At 41.5% G+C, this 19,530-nt stretch overlaps 1 protein-coding gene across 3 annotated transcripts in view; it reads right to left on the minus strand.

Moving 5' to 3' along the window:
- Nucleotides 1–1,271: 1,271 nt before the first annotated feature.
- Nucleotides 1,272–19,530, minus strand: part of jmjd1ca (jumonji domain containing 1Ca) — a 45,335-nt gene continuing 27,076 nt past the window's right edge. Inside the window, exons 4-27 of one of the 3 annotated variants that reach the window (XM_056768391.1) lie at nt 18,519–18,624; nt 17,918–18,042; nt 17,243–17,374; nt 16,946–16,987; nt 16,730–16,844; nt 14,604–16,390; nt 13,338–13,492; nt 12,311–12,408; nt 9,926–12,232; nt 9,383–9,584; nt 8,815–9,044; nt 8,570–8,722; nt 8,132–8,221; nt 7,647–8,003; nt 7,121–7,278; nt 6,738–7,028; nt 6,494–6,662; nt 6,307–6,397; nt 5,680–5,810; nt 5,482–5,604; nt 5,098–5,237; nt 4,616–4,819; nt 4,321–4,452; nt 1,273–2,435 (exon numbers count right to left, since the gene is read on the minus strand). In XM_056768391.1, coding sequence (XP_056624369.1) covers nt 2,337–2,435; nt 4,321–4,452; nt 4,616–4,819; nt 5,098–5,237; nt 5,482–5,604; nt 5,680–5,810; nt 6,307–6,397; nt 6,494–6,662; nt 6,738–7,028; nt 7,121–7,278; nt 7,647–8,003; nt 8,132–8,221; nt 8,570–8,722; nt 8,815–9,044; nt 9,383–9,584; nt 9,926–12,232; nt 12,311–12,408; nt 13,338–13,492; nt 14,604–16,390; nt 16,730–16,844; nt 16,946–16,987; nt 17,243–17,374; nt 17,918–18,042; nt 18,519–18,624 — 7,437 coding nt within the window. In that variant the 3' untranslated portion in view covers nt 1,273–2,336. Of the gene's footprint in view, nt 2,436–4,320; nt 4,453–4,615; nt 4,820–5,097; nt 5,238–5,481; nt 5,605–5,679; nt 5,811–6,306; nt 6,398–6,493; nt 6,663–6,737; nt 7,029–7,120; nt 7,279–7,646; nt 8,004–8,131; nt 8,222–8,569; nt 8,723–8,814; nt 9,045–9,382; nt 9,585–9,925; nt 12,409–13,337; nt 13,493–14,603; nt 16,391–16,729; nt 16,845–16,945; nt 16,988–17,242; nt 17,375–17,917; nt 18,043–18,518; nt 18,625–19,530 lie in introns of all 3 variants that reach the window. The other 2 variants (XM_056768392.1, XM_056768390.1) reach the window with 2 other exon arrangements.

Below are 19,530 nucleotides of genomic sequence, written 5' to 3' on the forward strand. Positions count from 1 at the left end.
CATAAATGTCAATTTATATAGCATCAATAATAGTACAAAACAACCTCTTCCTGAAACGGCGCATCAGAATTCGTGTGGTTTGTATGTCGACAGCACTTTAACGTTAAGAAAATAATGGGAGAGAGAGCAAAAAAAATAGGGGTTCTTACTATAGCCGAAGACCTTTCCTGACATTGTGTTATGATTTGCCGGGCTTAACCGAGGCATTTCATGTCAATTCATATCCGTTCTTTTAATTACAGGATTTGTTCCCTTTGTACCTTCTTAGTGTAAATATCAGTTATTTCATACACCATCTTACCATTATTTCAAAACTTTCATATTTATCAAGGTAAGGTTGTCTTTAGCCATCCAGAGAGACAGACATCTCCAACAGCAGCAACTGATTCAGGTGAGCTGCACACAAGGTCAACCCAAAGGGAATACCACAGTCAGCTTTTCAAAACACACTTCGGTACGTTCTAGTCAAACGGTCCTCCAATATGAAGCCCAGCCACCTCCAGTTGGCCGGAAAATGGCAAAAGATGACAAAATTCGTCTGGAAGAGCAGTCCACCGCCATCGCTGACTTGTGGAATCTTGTTGCTCTTCTGCTAAAGGAGAATGAGCAGCTATCAGAGGGACATGAGAAACTGAAAGTGGAGAATGCACGTCTGAAGAGAGGTCTTGCTGAAGAGAGACCAGCTGAATCTTCTAAGATGTTTTCAGCGCGGAGTGTCAATCACCTGAACGTGCCCTTCAACCTCCAGGAGAGGATCCGGCTTTTGTGGGAAAGAGCAAATGAAAACTAGTCCTGCATCTTTTTATTGCATGAACGAGAGCTCCCACTATAAAAACAGTATGATGTTAGTAGCATGTCATTGTGAACTAGTTTAGAAGTGAAATTACATTACAAAATTACAAAAATGATCACTGACTCGCCCTTGTGTCGTTTCTAACCTTTATGACTTTACTTCCGCAGAACACAAATAAAGACATTTTTAATAATGTTGTTAACCAAATAACATTGGACCCCATTGACTTTCATTGGACACAGACATTTCTCAAAATATATGATAAAACAAAAACTTTAAAGACACTTGACATTAGGATTTTGAATTGTGGATTTAATCAATTATTAATCAAGTGATGGTTCCCTTGAAAATGAAAATTCTGTCATCATTTGCTTACCCTCATGTCATTTCATACCAGTATAAATTATATAAGAAAGATATTTGAAGAATGTTAGCAATTTTAAATTCTGTGACATCATTGAATTCCATAGTAGGAAAAATTAAAATGTGCACCAGAACTGTTTGTGTTCCTAAATTGGTAAACATTCTTACAAATATCTTTCTTGGTGTTTAACAGAACAAAGAAATTGATATAGGTTTGAAACAACCTGAGGGTGAGTAAATGATGACAGAATTTGTATTTTTGGGTGAGTTAAATATAGTTTTTTAACAAAAAGCTGAATATTTTTTTAACTGTTTATTTCAATGGAGGATGAAGAGGATGCAAATAAAGTTATAACAAACAACATTCTGATTGATCCATTTTTAATGGACAATGTAAAACATCTCTTTAACTTCAATGTACATACAGTAGCAAACAACACATAAAGCAAATAAAGCACTCAATGTTATAGAAAATCATAATATATTTATATAGATATGTATATTCTGATATTTACATAGTACATTTCAGCTGAAATTTTCACAAGATCTTTTTTCAAATAAACATAAACTGCAGTTTCTTTCATAATCTTCTTCTGCACAGTGAATACTTGCCAAACTGTAAATAATTTAATGTTGCTTTTAAACATAATGAACTCTGTCAGTTTGGCAGCTGTTAACCTGATGGAATGCTGCTATTATTGTGTTGGAATTGCTGCATTCTTCAACTGTCCAATACACAGTGTGACAGCGTGGCGGACACTCTGCAGCGCAAGAATGACTGATAAAGAACATGTCATGAATCATTATCGCCTTTGGAAAAAACACTCCTGTTTTTCTTCAATGTTTCTTTTATAGTTTTCAGAATGTGCTGCAAGTGACCATTGCACTTGGAAGTGTAGGACTTTGAAGCTCTTTGCACTTGCCTCGAGAGCAAAGTGTATTACTTTCATATTTCTGTATCCCCACCTCACTTCCTGTCAATGCAGGAAGACACAACAGGGAAGTTCAAACAAAAACAACAGAATCAGAGACAAGACAGTGACATCATAGCGTTAGTGACAGAACCGTGTAGAGAACCACCAGAGGTCCTTTTTGTTGATATCAAATCTGAGAGCAACGGTCCCTTCCTTCAGTATCTTGGGATTGTCTTTATGCTCCATGTGAATGAGGAGGGACACTGTCAAGACTCCTCTTTCACCTCCTCTGATTTTTTCTCCTTCAAATGCTTCTTCAGTGTGGTCACAGCATCTTTCACAGAGTGGTAAAAGATGTTCTTCACCTAAACAATAAAGATGGATCACAAGATTAAACTATTACTGAAGAATCCGACTTCACTCTCAATAATTTTTTGGCACTAAAAACAAAAAATGCCACAACTCATGGCATCAGCGCAACCATAGCCAATGAGAACCGGTTTTGTGATTGATATACAGTTGGACTAATAATATTTGATGTTAGGGGTTGTTACCAGGTATGACAGAGTACAAAACAGAAACCAAGTAGATAGCAAATGTTTTGGGTGATTGGAGCTGGTGGGTGACTGTCAAACACAAGATACTGGAATCAAAAATGTTCTCTTTTAGGCATTAAAACTTAAGGTATATTATGTTTAAACTTCATTAGAACTTTTATTACAGCTTTTTCTATTTCAAAATAAGGCCCTAAAAATAAAGCCTTAAGCCTACGGTTTGTCACCGTTACGGCCTAAAACTGAACATTTCTACTGCAATGCACTACTGGGTGGACTTCCAGCTTGCACAACCAAACCTCTACAGATGATCCAGAATGCTGCGGCAAGAGTTATCTTTAATGAACCAAAGAGAGCACACGTCACTCCTCTACTCATTAAGCTACATTGGCTTCCCGTAGTCGCTCGCATCAAATTCAAGACTCTGCTCCTGGCCTACAAGACCACCACTGGTTTGGCACCACTTTATCTTCACTCCCTAATACAGACATATGTACCCGCCAGATCCTTATGCTCTGCAAACAAACGGCGTCTTGTGGTGCCATCCCATAAAGGTAAAAAAACCTCTCTCGCGCACCTTCTCCGGATCTGTTCCACCTATGTGGAATGATCTGCCCACTGCTACAAGATCTGCAGATTCTGTAGCCATCTTTAAGAAACACCTGAAAACACATCTCTTCCGCCAACATCTGACTGATCTGTTCTGACTCTTTTCTTCTCTACTCTTTTCTTCTCTACTTTAAAAAAAAAAAAAAAAAAAAGTATGAATGAATGATTCTGTATACTGTGTTAGGCTATATGAGACCAGTCTTCTTTTTGATTGCACTTATGCTTTTGTTGTACTTATGCTGTCCCAATTGCTTCCATTATCTACCCCACTTGTAAGTCGCTTTGGATAAAAGCGTCTGCTAAATGACTAAATGTCTAAATTTCATTGCAACAAAAAAAAGAGCAATCTCACACATCTAATTAAATATAAATGAAGTATATTGTCATAGAAAATGTAACATTTTATTAAATGTGGAAAACTACCTGTTACGGTAACAATAACCAACATTATGAATATAAAAAAAATTCTCAAAGAAATATAAAAATGATCTTTTAACCTAGTAACCATTTTGAAGGTACTGGCAGATGTGGTTCTTCAGACAAAAACAAGCATAATGTAAATAAAGTGCAAACAGTCCTTAAAAAATGTTACAGATTATAAACAAATCACTCACGGACACTTCTTCATTTTTATTATACATTAATAATCTGTCAGTGTGTTTTTGTCTAGTTTTATCAGTTGAGATCATCTATTAGAACATCAAATTATTATTTTTAATTTAACTCTTAGATTTTAAGATTTTATTTTAACTCTTAAATTTAAATCAAAGCTGGACACGTTACGGTAATGAGATTTTTAGCAGAAAATTCAATAAAATAATTATTCATTCCTATGTTAAAGTTATTGTTTTGTGCAAGGTAAAAAACAGAACTATCTTTACTATGATCATTTTTTTGTTTTTACGAATTGTTTTATATTAAAATCATTCCTGCCATGTTTCAATGGTTTTCGTGAGAAGGACTCCGACAAGGACACAATCTCGGATATACATGGAAGGCTTTCTTGTTGCTTTCCTATACTGTGTCTGCATAGAAGTGTGTAGGAGTGTACAGTAGATAACAAGGTCAGATTGACAGATAAAAGTACCTGGAGTTTGTCCTCGTAGTTCACTTGGTCTTTAAGTGGGCGTAGCTCCTGGGTTAGGTAATACGAGTTGTGCGCATGTTCAGGGGAAACAAAGTCCACATTCACTTGGATGCAGCTGTGCAGATTCATCACCTTAAAAACACACAACGTGAAATAGTGAGCATAGTGAGCCCTTGCCGGAGTGAATTTCATTACACGCTTATCTGAAATTCAAGATACAGGTTAAGGAATCCAGCGATACCTCCAGAGAGCTCTGGACAGATTTTTTGTTATGGAGCTGAACGTGTGAATGTACCTGATGCAGTGATCCTGCAGGGATGATAACAGCATCTCCATGGAACTGGAGGAGTGTACGGCTCTCCACGCCATGCTCCTCCTGCAGCCTCTGTCTTAGCCTGGCGCTCAAATACCAGCCGCCCTCACGCAGGGGGTCTGCATCGCCATCCCACTCCGAGTCAGAGTCCACCTCTTGATCTGTTTCAGTCTGTTCGGCAGCAACCTACACACATACAAAACATCAAAAATCATTATGTCTGTATTTATATTTTATTAAAGCGGCAACATGACTCTAATAAAGGTCTAGTATAGTTTAATTTTATCTGGTCTGGGGAAAATTTTAAGCTGTGTTGTGGCATTTGCATTAGAGCAAATATTAGGAGCTAAATATAAATCACCTAAGGAGTAGGTAAAAGGAAAAAAAACAGACCCAAGACAGAGCTTTGCGGGACACCATACTTCACCTGTGTAAGGTAAACACGGATGTACGTTTTACTTTACCTTTTGAAGGAACTCCTGGATCTTCTGTATATCTTTTCTTACGTAGATGTGCCACAGAGCGCCTGGAGTCTCATTTGGGTCTCTCAGTCGTTTCTTAACACTCTCATCCAGAACTTCTCCTTCTAAAAGCTTCAACACACCTAACATAGAAAGGGTTTACCACCGTATTAAAATAATGGAACCTGTTATAGCTTATATTTGCAACATATGAAGTCCAACATTTGACAATTAAGTCATCTTAGTACTGATTCGTCTTAGTTCAAATCTGCCCCTTCTAACAAACCAGCTCACTTTACTTCTAAATAATGTCATATGCAAACTTACTTTGTTAAAACAGATATTTTTAAAGATAAGGAACATCGGTGTGATATTGCCTCACAGTACCTGCTTTGGATGGAGCACTGTTTCCATTGGCCACCCCAACATATACCAGAATACTCATGCTATCTGAGATTTCAACATGTAGATTACTGGTCCCAAAGTCTTGCTCTAGGCATGCTGTGACACCTGCAAAAAGACAGGAATGTAAAATCCACTGTATAACAATGAGCACAGCAGCACCTTTCAGGTAGGAAAGTGTACCGTGGGCGCAGCAGAGGCGAGGACCAAGGTCAGGTCGAATAAAGAAGGAGGGCAGGTGTGAGGCCAGGTTCAGGTGAGCCTCTGGGTCTGTGTACTCGGGAACCGGCAAAGTCTTCATTACATCATGATATCTGAGGTGGGTTAAAGCATCATTAAATCTTTAATATCATTTCAGCTTACTAATTTGCTTCATTTATATGTCCCGAAACAGTTGTTACCTCATCAACTCTATCATGGATTTTAGAAATTGAAATATTATTAGCGAGCATGATAAACATACTCCACTATTTCAATAGACGAAAAAACAACCTGTAGCTCAACTGGTCAAGCATGGTGGTAGCAACAACAAGGTCAAATGATAAATTCCAAGGAGATATGAGAATGCGAGAGCTGCTAGTATGTATACTCTAAATGCATCATAAGTCGTTTGGGGTAAAAATGCAAAAATGTAATGCAAATGTAACACCTATGTGCTTGAGGTTCAGTCTCGAGTAGAGGTGTATTCAAATAGTGGTAAGACTTCATTTAAATTCAGGAAGAGTAAGTAGTACAAAGTGGTACTCTATGCAAATCCCGCTAAGGTGTGGAAAACAATGTGCGTTCCAAATGTTTCCAAAGAGGCAGTACCTGTCAGGCATAAGGGCCAAAAACTCCTCCCCAGATGGCCAGTCTTTCAGTCTATATACCACCGGCTCACCCTTTTCAGACTTTGGCCTCTCTGTGGGTCACATACGGAAGCATGTTATTTAAATGACATTTCGCCTGTTTGTAGTTATATATGACCATCCAAGGCATGCTAAAGTGCATCACTCACTTGACACATCCTCAAAACCATCCCAGAACTCCTTAACCCTGGAGTTTGTAACGATGCCATCTCTGCAGTTGTAGAGGTCACTATGAAGACTAGAGAACTCACGGCTGAAGTGCTCAGGCTTCCACAGGTTAGCATTCAAACTCTTGTGTAAGCCGGATACCAGCACTGGCTGAAGAGGGATAACACCAGTTTTAGTTCTTACTGTATGTGCAGTGTGCACTCCTCTTCCGTGAGCAATACGTACCTGCTCTTGTGTCCAGTTCTCTTTGAACAGTCTATGGTTGCTTTGGAGACGGTGATCTTTCAGCCAAAGCAGGCGGTGAATTCCTAGCCAATCATGAGAGACAGTGGCGTAGGGATCAGCCGATGGGCTTTCATCAAGCTTCGGCCCTTCTGGCCTCTGCCCCGCCTCATCCTCTGGCAGCAAATCCTGATTTAGTCCCAACCTGGTCATCTTTGTAGGGGGAATCTTATTTTCTACTACAGATGCGATTATGTCATCAAGGATGTTGGGCATGCGAGTGTTCTGGGCCACCTAATGAATAATGAATGAAAAGATCAGACAAAGAGTTTAGTTATGAACAGATTCATGCAAGAAGCATTTGTGTGAGAACGAATATATCAAACCTGTTTGGAGGAGTCATAAACTGGTGCAAAGGCACCTCCAGCGGACCCAAGGCATAGCTTTCCGGCGGTGGAGGTCAAAAGGTCACGTAGTGTTGACCCTTGTTCAGGGGAGGTGAACTTCCTGTTAAGAGGTTCCACACCGTCACACTCTGCCTTCTCTAGGGGATTTTTACATAAAGATAAATAAGAGAAGCACAAGATATGAAATCAAAAGCCCTGCTCTCAGGAGAGGTTTGTGACAGTATTGTTCAGAACTGTGGTTAAACCAGACGTGACAAATATTTCAGTGTAATCTTCCTGTTGTAACTGACAGCAGACTCCTGCTGCATACTGTCATAACTGCAGACATTTAGAAAGTGTGTGATGTTCACTACTCAGCTATAGGGATCAGGATTTTGGAGTAAGTTGATTTTATAGTAGGCAGAGGCATCCAGCAGGATGAAGAGACAAGTAACCAATGAAACCAGTCACATGTTGTATGTTGTGATGCCTGAACTGCATGTGTGTGCTTGTTAATCCATCTCACCTCTTCTCTCCTGGTGTGCTCTCAGCACTGTGTGTTGTGCGTTTTTCTGCTGATCTAGGATCTGACGACTCTTCAAGTCACTCTGATCTTTGTCTGAAAGCTTAACACCAAAACTTCTTTCATATGATGTTTTATGAAAATGAACATATAAGAAATAATACAAATATTCACATATGCATCTAGAGGAAGTGTGGCTGCACAAAGTTGTGAAAGGGGAAGTCAAGTGTCTTACTGCTGGAAGTCCATTGGAACTGGCCATGCTGGGGTTGAGGGTTTTGTTGTCAGTGCAGGGCAAGTGGGACAGGATTCCATACGTTTCCCTCATCGAGTGAATAGAGCTCTGCATGTCTGCCAACACTGACAGAAAGATGACAAGGTGCTCATTTTCATTTTATCAGCTTCAAAGTCAAGGGTCAAAGAGAACAGGATGTGATATTTAGATTTGCATACAGGAATACACAAAAATACCCACAAGCAAAGCTTACCAGTTTCTGGGACAATCTGAGTAGGCATTAGGTTCTTCAGGTCGTGAGGCTGATTTTTCACGCAACGGACCCAAACATACAGCTCCTTATCTGAGAGAACCAAATGAAATACTAAGTCAATATGCACCAAAAAGGGCAATAACCACCAATAATTTAATTTTAATTAATTTAATTTTTAATTTAGTCATTTGGCAGACGCTTTTATCCAAAGCGACTTACAGTGCACTTATTTCTGGGACAATCCCCCTGGAGCAACATGGAGTAAAGTGTCTTGCTCAAGGACACACTGGTGGTGGCTGCTGGGATCGAACCAGCAACCTTTGATTTACCAGTTCAGTGGTTTAACCCACTAGACCACCATCTCGCAATAAGCCCATCATCCTTGTCTAAACTGATGTTTTTCGTAAGGTAGTAGACGATTTGCAGGGTGTGGCTCACCTTTGGCTTTTTTCTTCTCGCGGGCTTTGTAACAGTCCATGCACACCACAAAGCCACACTTGTGACACGCCCAGTGCATGTTGAAGAGAGTGGCTTCGCATGCATCACACATCTCCCTCACTCCTCTCACTGCTCGCTTCCACATGACCTGAGCTGGATAGACAGGAGACAGCGGGGCAAGGTGAAAAAGATAAAATCACAAGGAACAAGAGCGTACAGACACACACGCACACTCGCAGACGTACTGTCTTTCTTGACCCAGGTGATGGCAGTGTTCTCAGTCTTTACGAGCTGGCAGAAGTTGTCTCCAATGAGTTTCAGGATGTATTTTGATGTTTCAAGGTCCATCTCTCCTCTCTTTGTGTCCGCCTCGTCCTCTGAGCTGCCCGTCCACACTGTTACCGCCTCTTCGTCTGTCTGCTCGGACACAGAGAACCCATCCACGCGGATGACGCCATTCTTACTGTATGACAGACTAAACAGAAAAGGGAGAAAATTTTACTGAATACCTATTTTAATTTCTGGTTGGGCAGATATATAATTCATTGAATGCATCATTCAATTTTTTTTCTGTGATAAAACTGATTGATCATTATTTAATAGATAATACAAATAAGTATTTCTTATTTAATAATAAGTGTTTAATTTTGTATTATTTTAACTGTTAGTTGGATATTTTTGGAGGGGCCCAAAGAAAAATCTCGGGGGGGCATTGCCACCCTATCCCCGGCCATGGTTTACATAAAACTTACAGTAAGTTATCATATCTTCAAGAACAGTGTGAAATACTAGGCAACAGACTAAAAGACTAACCGCCTAAAGTAGTAAAATCGACAGAAGACTGGAGAGATGGCGGGCTCCTGAGCTTTGCGCGAACGATTCACGCGGCACTCTCTGCACTTCTGTACGTTGGGGCCGATCTCACCACATGAGTCGTCCTGCAAGAAAGCTTCTCCGGTTTGCTTGAGCTTCCTGACCTTCCGCCAGTCTTTCAGCACAGAGCGAGGGATGCCATCTGAAAAAAAACACATCTGACCTAAGTAAATCTGTATTTAGAGCTTCGGTTTGAATATCCATGCCTTGAATTGCCAATGCGTTTATTTCCCTTTCTGAATGTCACAGTGAAACTCAATTACAATCTAAAAAAGACACACAGTGGATGTGTTTGTTCAGACAGACAAGAAAAATTATACAATATTTTTTCTACTATGGTAGTCAATGATGTCCCAGAAATGTCAGTAGCTAACATTTTTCCAGTGTTCATCTGAACTAAGATATATAGGTCTTCATTTTTAGGTGGAGTAAACCTTTAACATACGTCAGCATAACACACTGTTAATATGTGGAAACACTTACTGCTGTTAGACAGTCTCTGTTGATTCTTGTCCTTTGAACTTTGCAAAGTGCCGTCGTCTTTACTCTCCTCCTCCCCTTCATCTTCCTCCTCTGTTTTACTTTCTTCTTTCTTCTTCTGATGGTCATTCTGCTTTATTTTCAAAGAGGGTTTGGACTGTCGTTTAAACCTCTGTGCCGATCCTCCACTCTCGATCTCATCTCCAGAGTCCCCTTCACTCTCACTATTGTTGCTAGACTCTAATGGCCGTTTCTCCCCTCGTTTCTCTGAATTCATTATCTTTTCATTAGACTCGTCCTCAAGGGAGGACTCCTTGCCCTCCAGCTTGCCATTCCTGTCCAGGACAGGTTTATCCTCCGATAATGAATTTTTGGGTGCTGTCACTTTCTCATTGACCTTGACAGTTTTTTGGTCGTCTGAACTTGTAGAATTATCATTAGACTTCCTGTCCAACGTTTTAGACTTTTTGCTGTCTATGCAAGAATCTTTGTCGGCATGAGCGGACCAGTTATCCACCAGTCCATCCATCTCTTGTCTGATAGGAATGGATGTCTTTGTTGCATTAGTTACAACTAACTTGGTGCCGTCTTCGATTTGAGAGGTTGTGCTGTTTCTATCTTGCTCAGAATGGCGGGTTAGCCAGGCTTTTTTCAGTTTATGGTAATTGCTATGACTGGATTGAGCCGATTGGTTGGTTAGGGTTGAGGAGGGCAGCGTTTCATTAGCGACTGAGCTTTGTTTGTTTGGAGGAATGGGACTCGAAGTCCCTGATGCTAGTCTGGGACATTTAGAAGGAATGATGTTTAATAAAGTCTCTTTTTCCAAAACATGTGCAGAACACACAGGGTGTGTAGGGAGTGTAGTGTAAGACCCACTGTTCAAAAGGTGTGAGACGTGATTGATAGGGTTTGAGGAATGTGTAGTGTGTTGAGGCTGAATCATATGTGTGTTGAGTCTTGATTCGACGGCAGCTCTGTGTTTCTTCAGGTGAGGAAAGTCTCTAGACAGGCAAAAGGAAGACGGAGAGTCCTCGATCTTGTGTTGAAAAACCACACTGTCTTTTCTCTTACAGTGTTCTACAACAAGATCCATTCTGGAGTGTGTGGCATCCGTGTTTGCAGGGGGGTGGGTCACTGAGCAATTTGATTCAACATGGTTGTGAATAGGTTTGGTAGCCATGTTTATGGCTGTGCCGAGATCTACTTTTGGTGGCGTCATGTTGATAGGATGAACCGTATCCAGAGGTGTCCACAAGACCCCCCTCTTTAGCTGAACACATCCATCCTTAAAATGTGGGTTGGATTGACTTTCAAATGGTTTCAAGTGACCACAATGCATCTTTGAAATGGTGCTGTCGGAGACTGTGTAATTTATTGCTGTGTGCATGTGGCTTGTTGATCTTACGATGACTGATGCCGTCGCTGAATGTGGTCTGACCACACTGCCATTTGTGTGCCCTTTCTCTCGACTGTGCAAAACTCCACCCCTTTGTGCATCGTAAGCTGGAGATGTCATTTTTTCAGGCCTGGGCCTCTTCCCGTCTACCCCACCCTGTCTGAATTCAGGCAGCAAAGTGGGCGGCCTCTGTTGCTTCTGACCTTTACCAGACAAACTCATTGGCTGAATCGGCGTGAGGGTAGGTGGAGACAATCTGCTGTGTCCAGAGTCTTTAGGAGCTACGACCGGTGGTGCCGGAGGGTGGAAAATGGGGGCTCGGTGGAGTAAAGGCACGCTGCAGTTGGAAGAGGAGATAGAAATGATAGATGAGCCTGGCCCTCTTCTTTCCATAGCCGATACTTCCATGGATACCATGGAGGAGGCCTTTTGAGCAAGTTGCTCTGTGATCTTTCCCAGGAGACCTTCTTCTTTCTCATGGTGGCGATTTACAAGAGGAGGAGGTTTGACTCTAATTGAGCTCGTTGAACTGGTTGGAGTCATGACAGAGGCTACGGTATTGTTGGCACTAAGTCTCTCGTAGAGCTCTTTACTAGTTGGTACTCGTCGCTGTGGTGGTTTGTTCTCCACGCTGTTGGACAGAGAGGTGTAGTAGCTGTTTTGAGTGAGGGTTGGCGTGGGATGAGCAGACTGTGGCCTGGGAGGTAGAGTGTGTCTGAAGGCATGCACATCTTGCTCTCTTTCTCTCTCCCTCTCCAACTCTTTCTCCTTCTCTTTGGAAGCAAAGGCAGATGTGGGGCTTCTAGAGTATCGTTGTTCCCTGTCTGATCCCAGTTTAGCGGTGAATGGTGCTACATCAATGCTCTCCTGAAGAACACGCCGGTTCTCTTCTTGGTAGCGATTGGGTTTCTCACCTGTAAGATCGTAAACAATAAGGGGCTGTTTGGTTCGATTGGGGGGCGACTCAAGGGCGACCGGGCAGTAAGACACACCATTTCTTCCCACTGTTGCGCGGTCCCGATCCTCCTCGAACTTGAGGCGAGTGTGTGTGGAGCTTGGGCTTTCATTGGTGGTCCTTCTCTCTAACTCTCTAGAAACAAGCAAAGCAAGTGTGAATATAGAAGAACTTATTGGAGATCAATATCCCTTTTAAGGGTTAATTTAGTATAAAATAAATGTTCTGTCTCATTTACTGTACTAACATTCATGGGTTTTAAACCTGTGTAGTAGAGTAGGCGGGGCGAGACCGTGGTTCGAGTCCGGTGAGTAATTGTGAATTAGCGCCAGCTGTGCGCACACCGGGCTCGAATCACGTAGGAGATGGGAGCATAAAAGGAACGAGCGACCGGACCGTCGAAGAGAGAGGACCGGGCCCGAACTTATGTTATGTTTGTATTTATATTATGTTTTGTTCGCCGGCGGTCGTCCGTGAGGGGCCGCCGGCTGTTATATTACTTTATTAAATGTTTAAATGTTTGCCGGTTCCCGCCTCCTTCCTTCCATTTTATTGAGATTTGTTACATTGGCGGAAGGAAGGAGGCGGGAACCGGCAAACATTTAAACATTTAATAAAGTAATATAACAGCCGGCGGCCCCTCACGGACGACCGCCGGCGAACAAAACATAATATAAATACAAACATAACATAAGTTCGGGCCCGGTCCTCTCTCTTCGACGGTCCGGTCGCTCGTTCCTTTTATGCTCCCATCTCCTACGTGATTCGAGCCCGGTGTGCGCACAGCTGGCGCTAATTCACAATTACTCACCGGACTCGAACCACGGTCTCGCCCCGCCTACTCTACTACAACCTGTATTATATTTCTTTCCATGGAACACAAGAACAATGATATTTAAGAGCTATGCCAGAAGGGATGATTTTAAGCAATTAAGCAATTTTAAGCAAAGAGATTCTGCAAATGTGGGTAGGCTAGATTTATGACGATTTTCATTTTTGAGTGAACTTTCATAAAAGTACAACTAAAAAGTTGTAAAGAGTGCAACAGTGAGCTGTAAACTTACTCTGTGGTTATAGAAGAGGGAGTGCAAGGTTGAGCGTTCCTGGAGACTCTCTGAGGGTCAGCGCTGGAGGGTCGCAGCGGCATTGGGGTCTGTAACCCTTGACTGTCTGCAGTAGTCACTGGTGCGGGCTGAGGAAGCCAAGGACTATGTGTGTTCTGTTACCAGACAATGAAACACAAACACTTCAGAAGTGGAAAAAAAACTCAATCTATCAAGAAAATCATAGCTCATAGGACATATAAAAATACAGGAGAACAAACACACACAGAAACAATCTTGTTGATATCCATGACACATGTAAAGATGAACAGTGAGTTACAAATGAAACGTCTCCTGATACTACATGAATAAAACACGAGTGACGGAGGGGTTCTGTTGCCTGGATGCCTTTCATTCAGTTCATCTTTCATCTCATCCCTAACTTTCATCATTTTCTCGTTCCTTAGTCTTCAATTCCTTTCTATTGAAGAATCCAGTCACAATTCACAAATCCCTGCAATCTACATTCATAACACTATACCAAGACTCTGTATCTGGGCTTACAAACTAAACCAGACCATTTTACACAACCGTCAGTCTCATATATAACTTCCTTACAAGCTTATGAGGATGATATCCACTATGATCATAGCAGAATTAGTTGGAGGTGAGCTCTCTTCCAGTATACAAACCTCAGGGGATGCACTCCATTCCCGGCCTTGACATCTCCCTGACAATCTGAGGTTTAAATAGGATCTCAGGTACACCATAACAACTACGCAAATATGATTATCTGTCTACACAACACCAGGAGTAATAAACCCCTATAACAAATGTGTTGTTAATAAAAATTTAAGTAAGTATGAAAAAAACAATTTTGAATCTGAAGCATAAAACACAACATTTAAGAATTGGGAAACAAAAACACTTTGTTAATTTTATCCATTAGGAATCTATTGAAGAACTGGCTGCTACATACCAGTCGAAAGTTGTCGAAGCAAGACATTACATGTTACGTAAAGCTTACAATGAACATTTGTGTCTTTAAAATAATGTGCACTGATAAATCATGCACAACAAGACCAGAAATCTGTATTTAACAAGTCAATTTTGATTTTACGCTGAATTTAAAACCCACAAAATAACTTGTTTACATTCATCCATCTGTCTGTGTTGCTTAGGTTTAATATCTTGACTGAATCCAGGATCTGGGATTCATTATTGAGTCTTCCTGCATGACTCTGCCTTAATATGTGCAGGACAGAAGTATAAAGTAAGGAAACTCACCCTTCTCACGCTGGTGTCAGAGATGCCAGCGCTGTCATGGTGTGCCCATTTAGAGGCTGGCAAGCCCAGGCCACCGTAACAGTGGGCTCCGTTGGGGAATGGAGGCCACAGGAGGGGATATAGGCCAAGCGATGCCAGAGGAGCTGTGCTGGAGGTCTGACCCAGGAGAGACGAGTTGCCCGGAAGGGCCAAATGATGGTGCGCAAGCCCCATGGCTCCAATACGAGGGTGGCCTGCTAAGAGTGCGGCAGACGATGGGAGTGCAGGCAAGAGGGAGGGGAGAAGGTGTGGGTGAGGGATGGTGGAATGGGGCGTGCTTAAGGAGCACAGAGGAGGTTGGGAGTGGAGAGGAGTGAGGGAGAGGTGTGCCGGGTGAGGGGAGGGACTTAGGAGTTTGCTGTGGGAGGAAGAAGGAGTAAGACTCGGAGAGCTGGAGGAGGGAGATGGGACCTTAATGTGGTGTTTGGTGTTTTGGGGTGTGTTAGGGGGCTGGATGTATGTGGGGTGGGTTTCCAGCTCTGCTCTTACTAGTGCAGGGTCTCTGTAGACAGTGAAGGGCTCCTTCCTGTCTACAATAAGTGGGCTTTTGCTTGACTTGTCAGGGGTGGAAGTGTGATTGGGTGTACGGGAGGGAGAATTGGGTGGTGTTCTGGATCGGGTTGGAGTGGGAGAAGGGATCTGTGTCAGAATGGGAGCTATGGAGCAGGTCACTTTGGGACTGGGTGCCATTTTAAGGCTTGTGGGAGTTCTGTCTATGGCGGATTTTGCTCTATGAGAGCCCTCCTTCAATTGGCCTATGTCTAATGTTGCAGTTTGTTTTTGTCTAGAGGTCAAGTTTATAGTTTGAGATTTGGATATTACCTCTGGAGAGGAGCAAGGACTGGTGTGTGCACTGAGCTTTTGGGTCGTTCCTGATGACACTGTGGGTCCATATTCTGTGTGTATAGCAGCTGGTGGGCGAGTGGGTTTAGAATCCACATGATCAGTTTTGTTAGGTATGATTTGCGAGTAAGGCAGTGCTCCTCTAGGTCCCTCTACCACCGAGACTGTAGAGTCACTGCTTGCTTTGATGGGCTCTGAATGGGTTAAGTCTGATCTCCTGACCTCTGATTGGCTAAAATCTGACCCCTTTGCCTCCGTGTGGGTGAACTCTGAGCCTCTGGCTTCCGGCTCACAAGTTGACATTTCCTGCTCCCCTTCTGCTCCTTCACACTCCACAGGTGATGTGTGGAGGAGCACACATGTGGTCTCCATGGAGACCAGCTGCTCAGTCTCTTGAGATGCCAGCAGTGCAGACACAGCCTCCGAGTCCTCCCGAGATGCTCCCTCTATTCTGTCCTCTATTTCTGCCGTTGTTCCAACACTTTTCACCACTGCTTTTCCACTACTGGTTGCAGTCGTATATTCTGGTGCCTCTGTGCTTCTGAATGCACCATTGCTGGATACACCAGGTGAATGGGACTGAGAAGCTTTTCCCAATTTCTGACCCTCATTCTCACCTATTTGGCTGGGAGAAGGTTCCCCGCCTTTGTGGGAGGGGTGAATTTCACAGTCCAATGGCCTCTTTGAAGTGTAATGCTGTTTCAGCTGTCTCTTTGATCCTGAATCCGAGGATGAATCTTGAACTCTGCAGCTGGAATTTTCAGAATCGCCGTTCTCAGACAGGTCGGACACGCTGCCTGCTTTCAACCTCTTCATCCCGCATCTGTTCCTCTCCTTTTCATCTTTCTCCTCCTCTTCTTTCCTCCTTTTCCTCTCACAATGACTGTTTCTGGATTTGGACAAATCTAGGAATGCCAAAAAAACATATATAAATGAATCTTAATTGATTTTCTAACATAAGAGATTATGTTATATCGCTTTCCTGTAGCTCAGTGGTAAGAGCATTGCGTTAAGGTTGTGGGTTCGATCCCAGGGGATTGCAAATACCTAAGTAAAATATATAGGATAAAGCAATGTCGCTTTGGATAAAAGCGTCTGCCAAATGCCTAAATGTAAATGTTATATAGTTTTTAAGAATGAGCACTTTGTAACAAGCGAACTTCATAAATCTCGATAAGGCTAATTTAATTGAATAGAGGGAGCTATTAATATTGTCATAATCATTATCCACAGCAGCAGCTCACCTTCTCTCCCTTCATCACTTTTCTTATCTTCCCGCATAACTTCTTTCTCTTCCTTCATGCTGCAGTTCTGTATGCAAAGCTCAGACTGCTGCTGTACTTGCCTGGAGCTGCACACCTTCAGCAGCAAGGAAAGAATGAATGTGTTTTTACACCAGAGAATGTACAGTATTAATACACAGCAAATGTTGTCATGCATTTCTGTGAGTGCGTTTTTACGTCGTCTGTTGCTGTAGTGTTGCTTGATCTGTTTCCTGTCCCCTGAAAGGAAATTGAAAAGATAAAGATCAAAACACATTTTGAATCTTTGCTCTCATAATGGCATCACACAAATATATTTATCTGGTGTCTTAATGGGGACTGTAACACTAAATAACATTCTAACCCTATAACACAAAATATGACATAACTATAAAAATGTACTTTAATAAAATGTACACGCAATTTTATTTTTATTTAAAATGTATCATACAGCTTTGTGTTTATACACACAAACAAAGTGATGGTTTAACTCACAAGAAATATCCTATTGTTCCTGGTGATCTGAGATTTCCATTTTGAGTTTTCCCCCATCAGCGAGGAGTGAGCGACATCATCTAATAGTGTCATCTGAACCAGCAACGGATCTACATTCACAATTTCTCCAACCTTTGAGAGCAAAAAATAGATTTTATATTATACCAAGGCAATGAAATCAAGCATCGCGTAGTTCAGTCTGGTCACGTCAGTCAAGCTCGCAACAGCTGACAGTCAGCTGTTTCTACCGCGCACTAATCCAATTCCGACACACATTATAGCGATTCATTTAAATTCCTGTTCATTCTGCCACCAATCTATTGCTCAGTGGCACGCTGAATTTAACTCCCCCCTCCATCCCCAACTCCACTTTATCTATTTATCCATTATCTGTGGATTAAGTTGATTTGTCTTGTGATTGATTTTGTTAAAGACCTAGTTGTTATTTAGTTATTTGTTTATTTGTATAATTTTGGAATGTGTTCTGTAACCCTAGTTTTTTTTTAACTTAATGCTCTCCCTGCTCTGTCCAGGAATTAATACATGGATGGGCGTGTGGAGTTTGTAGAAGCAAACTGAACCATACCGCTAACACCAATTTAGTTGCATTATTAAAAAGAAAAATTGACGAAAGTACGCCATTTTCATTACATGCATATGTGTGTGTGGTCTTACCTGGTCGGTCATGACAGACATGGTTCTGATGTTTTGGTCATGGTGTGTGATAACTCCAGACAGCCACTGGGTTTTAAAGTCCTGTCGGAACACCTTCACTCTCAAACTCTTTAGAGAACAAGCACCTGTCGCACAACAAAGAACCACAATTCTCATGCCACACTTAAAACCATAAACATGCAGTTGATACGGATTGTTAAAGACTCTCTTAAAGACTTGGTGTAACCTAATCTAGTCAATTCATTCATATTTATTAATAAAATTATTCTGATTGGCTACAAAGCTGTTATTAGAGTACCTGTGACAGCACATCTGTATGATCAATTCTATATTAAAATGTTGCTTGCCGACTACTAGTGAAAAGAACTGTCTATCCTGCCTTATAGATTTAGCGCTAACCGAGATTCAAAATATGCAAAATCCTCTGTGTACTCTAGCAGGTAAAACACGCTGAGCAAAGATGTCAATATGGCTTCAAACAGTCGACTCTGAGTTGATCCGAGTTATCCAAACATACAGCATAAACCTCCTTATCATTTAGCACTAACACAGAACAGACACGGAATCACAATATCTTTACTCAAATCTTTCCACTGGATACCTTTCTGAAGAATGTTCTGGAAATGGTTCTGTTTGAGCCAAGCCTGGATCTGTTCCTGCACAGATGGATCATCTCTCACAGCTGGATTTCCACTGTCCACTTCATCCTTTAACAGCACAACAACACACAGCATGAATAAAGAGTCAAGATTGTGGGAACTTGTGTTGTTTCTTTACGTTTTCTTTCAGTGAAGCAGAATCTAAAGACTATGTCTGCTATGATCTGTCAGAATCCTCCGGAAAAAAACACATCAAGAAAAGATGAAAATGATGAAAAGCAACAGTTGTAGATCAGACAGCTACAGAAGGGGGAGGGAAATCTGGGAGGCTGCGTACTCATTGACGCACTATTACACATAGCATTACTCATCTATCCACACAAAGACACACTTCACTGCACACAAACTCACACGCACACACACACATATACATACACAGGACTGGAAATGATGTAACAATAGTGTGAGAAGGATATTTAAGCCGAACTCTAGCTGAACTCCCAAAACCTCTGCATATTACATGCACACACATCAAATGACCATCACATAACAATTAAATATCATTTTAAAAAAAACATGACATCACACATCTCTCGCTCTCTCATTTTCTCTTTTATCTAACACACAAAGAAGTCCTTATACACCTGTAAACACAATACCCATGCACTCTCTCTCTCTCTCTCTCTCTCTTTCTTTCTTAGGCATTAACGTTTTAAAATGTTTTTCTCTGGGGTTAATCCTTATCTATTGCTTTAAAAGGGTAAGCAAGTCTTTAACACTATCACCCTTTCAATTTATGTGACTGAGTACCGCAAAAAAGAAAATAATTGTTATTATCAGTATATAAATATATATCATTCGTATTTTAACTACACACATAGAGTAAATATAAATAATTAGTAATGATCATTTATCATTTAATATGATAATTATTCTTAAATCGGAAAAACTAGTTTATTTTGCAAATAGAGCCTTCAAATTGAAAAGGGTGGAAAAAGGAAAAGACTTGCATGG

The sequence above is a fragment of the Triplophysa dalaica genome, chromosome 15 (genome assembly GCF_015846415.1).
Source record: "Triplophysa dalaica isolate WHDGS20190420 chromosome 15, ASM1584641v1, whole genome shotgun sequence".
Classification (NCBI taxonomy): domain Eukaryota; kingdom Metazoa; phylum Chordata; class Actinopteri; order Cypriniformes; family Nemacheilidae; genus Triplophysa; species Triplophysa dalaica.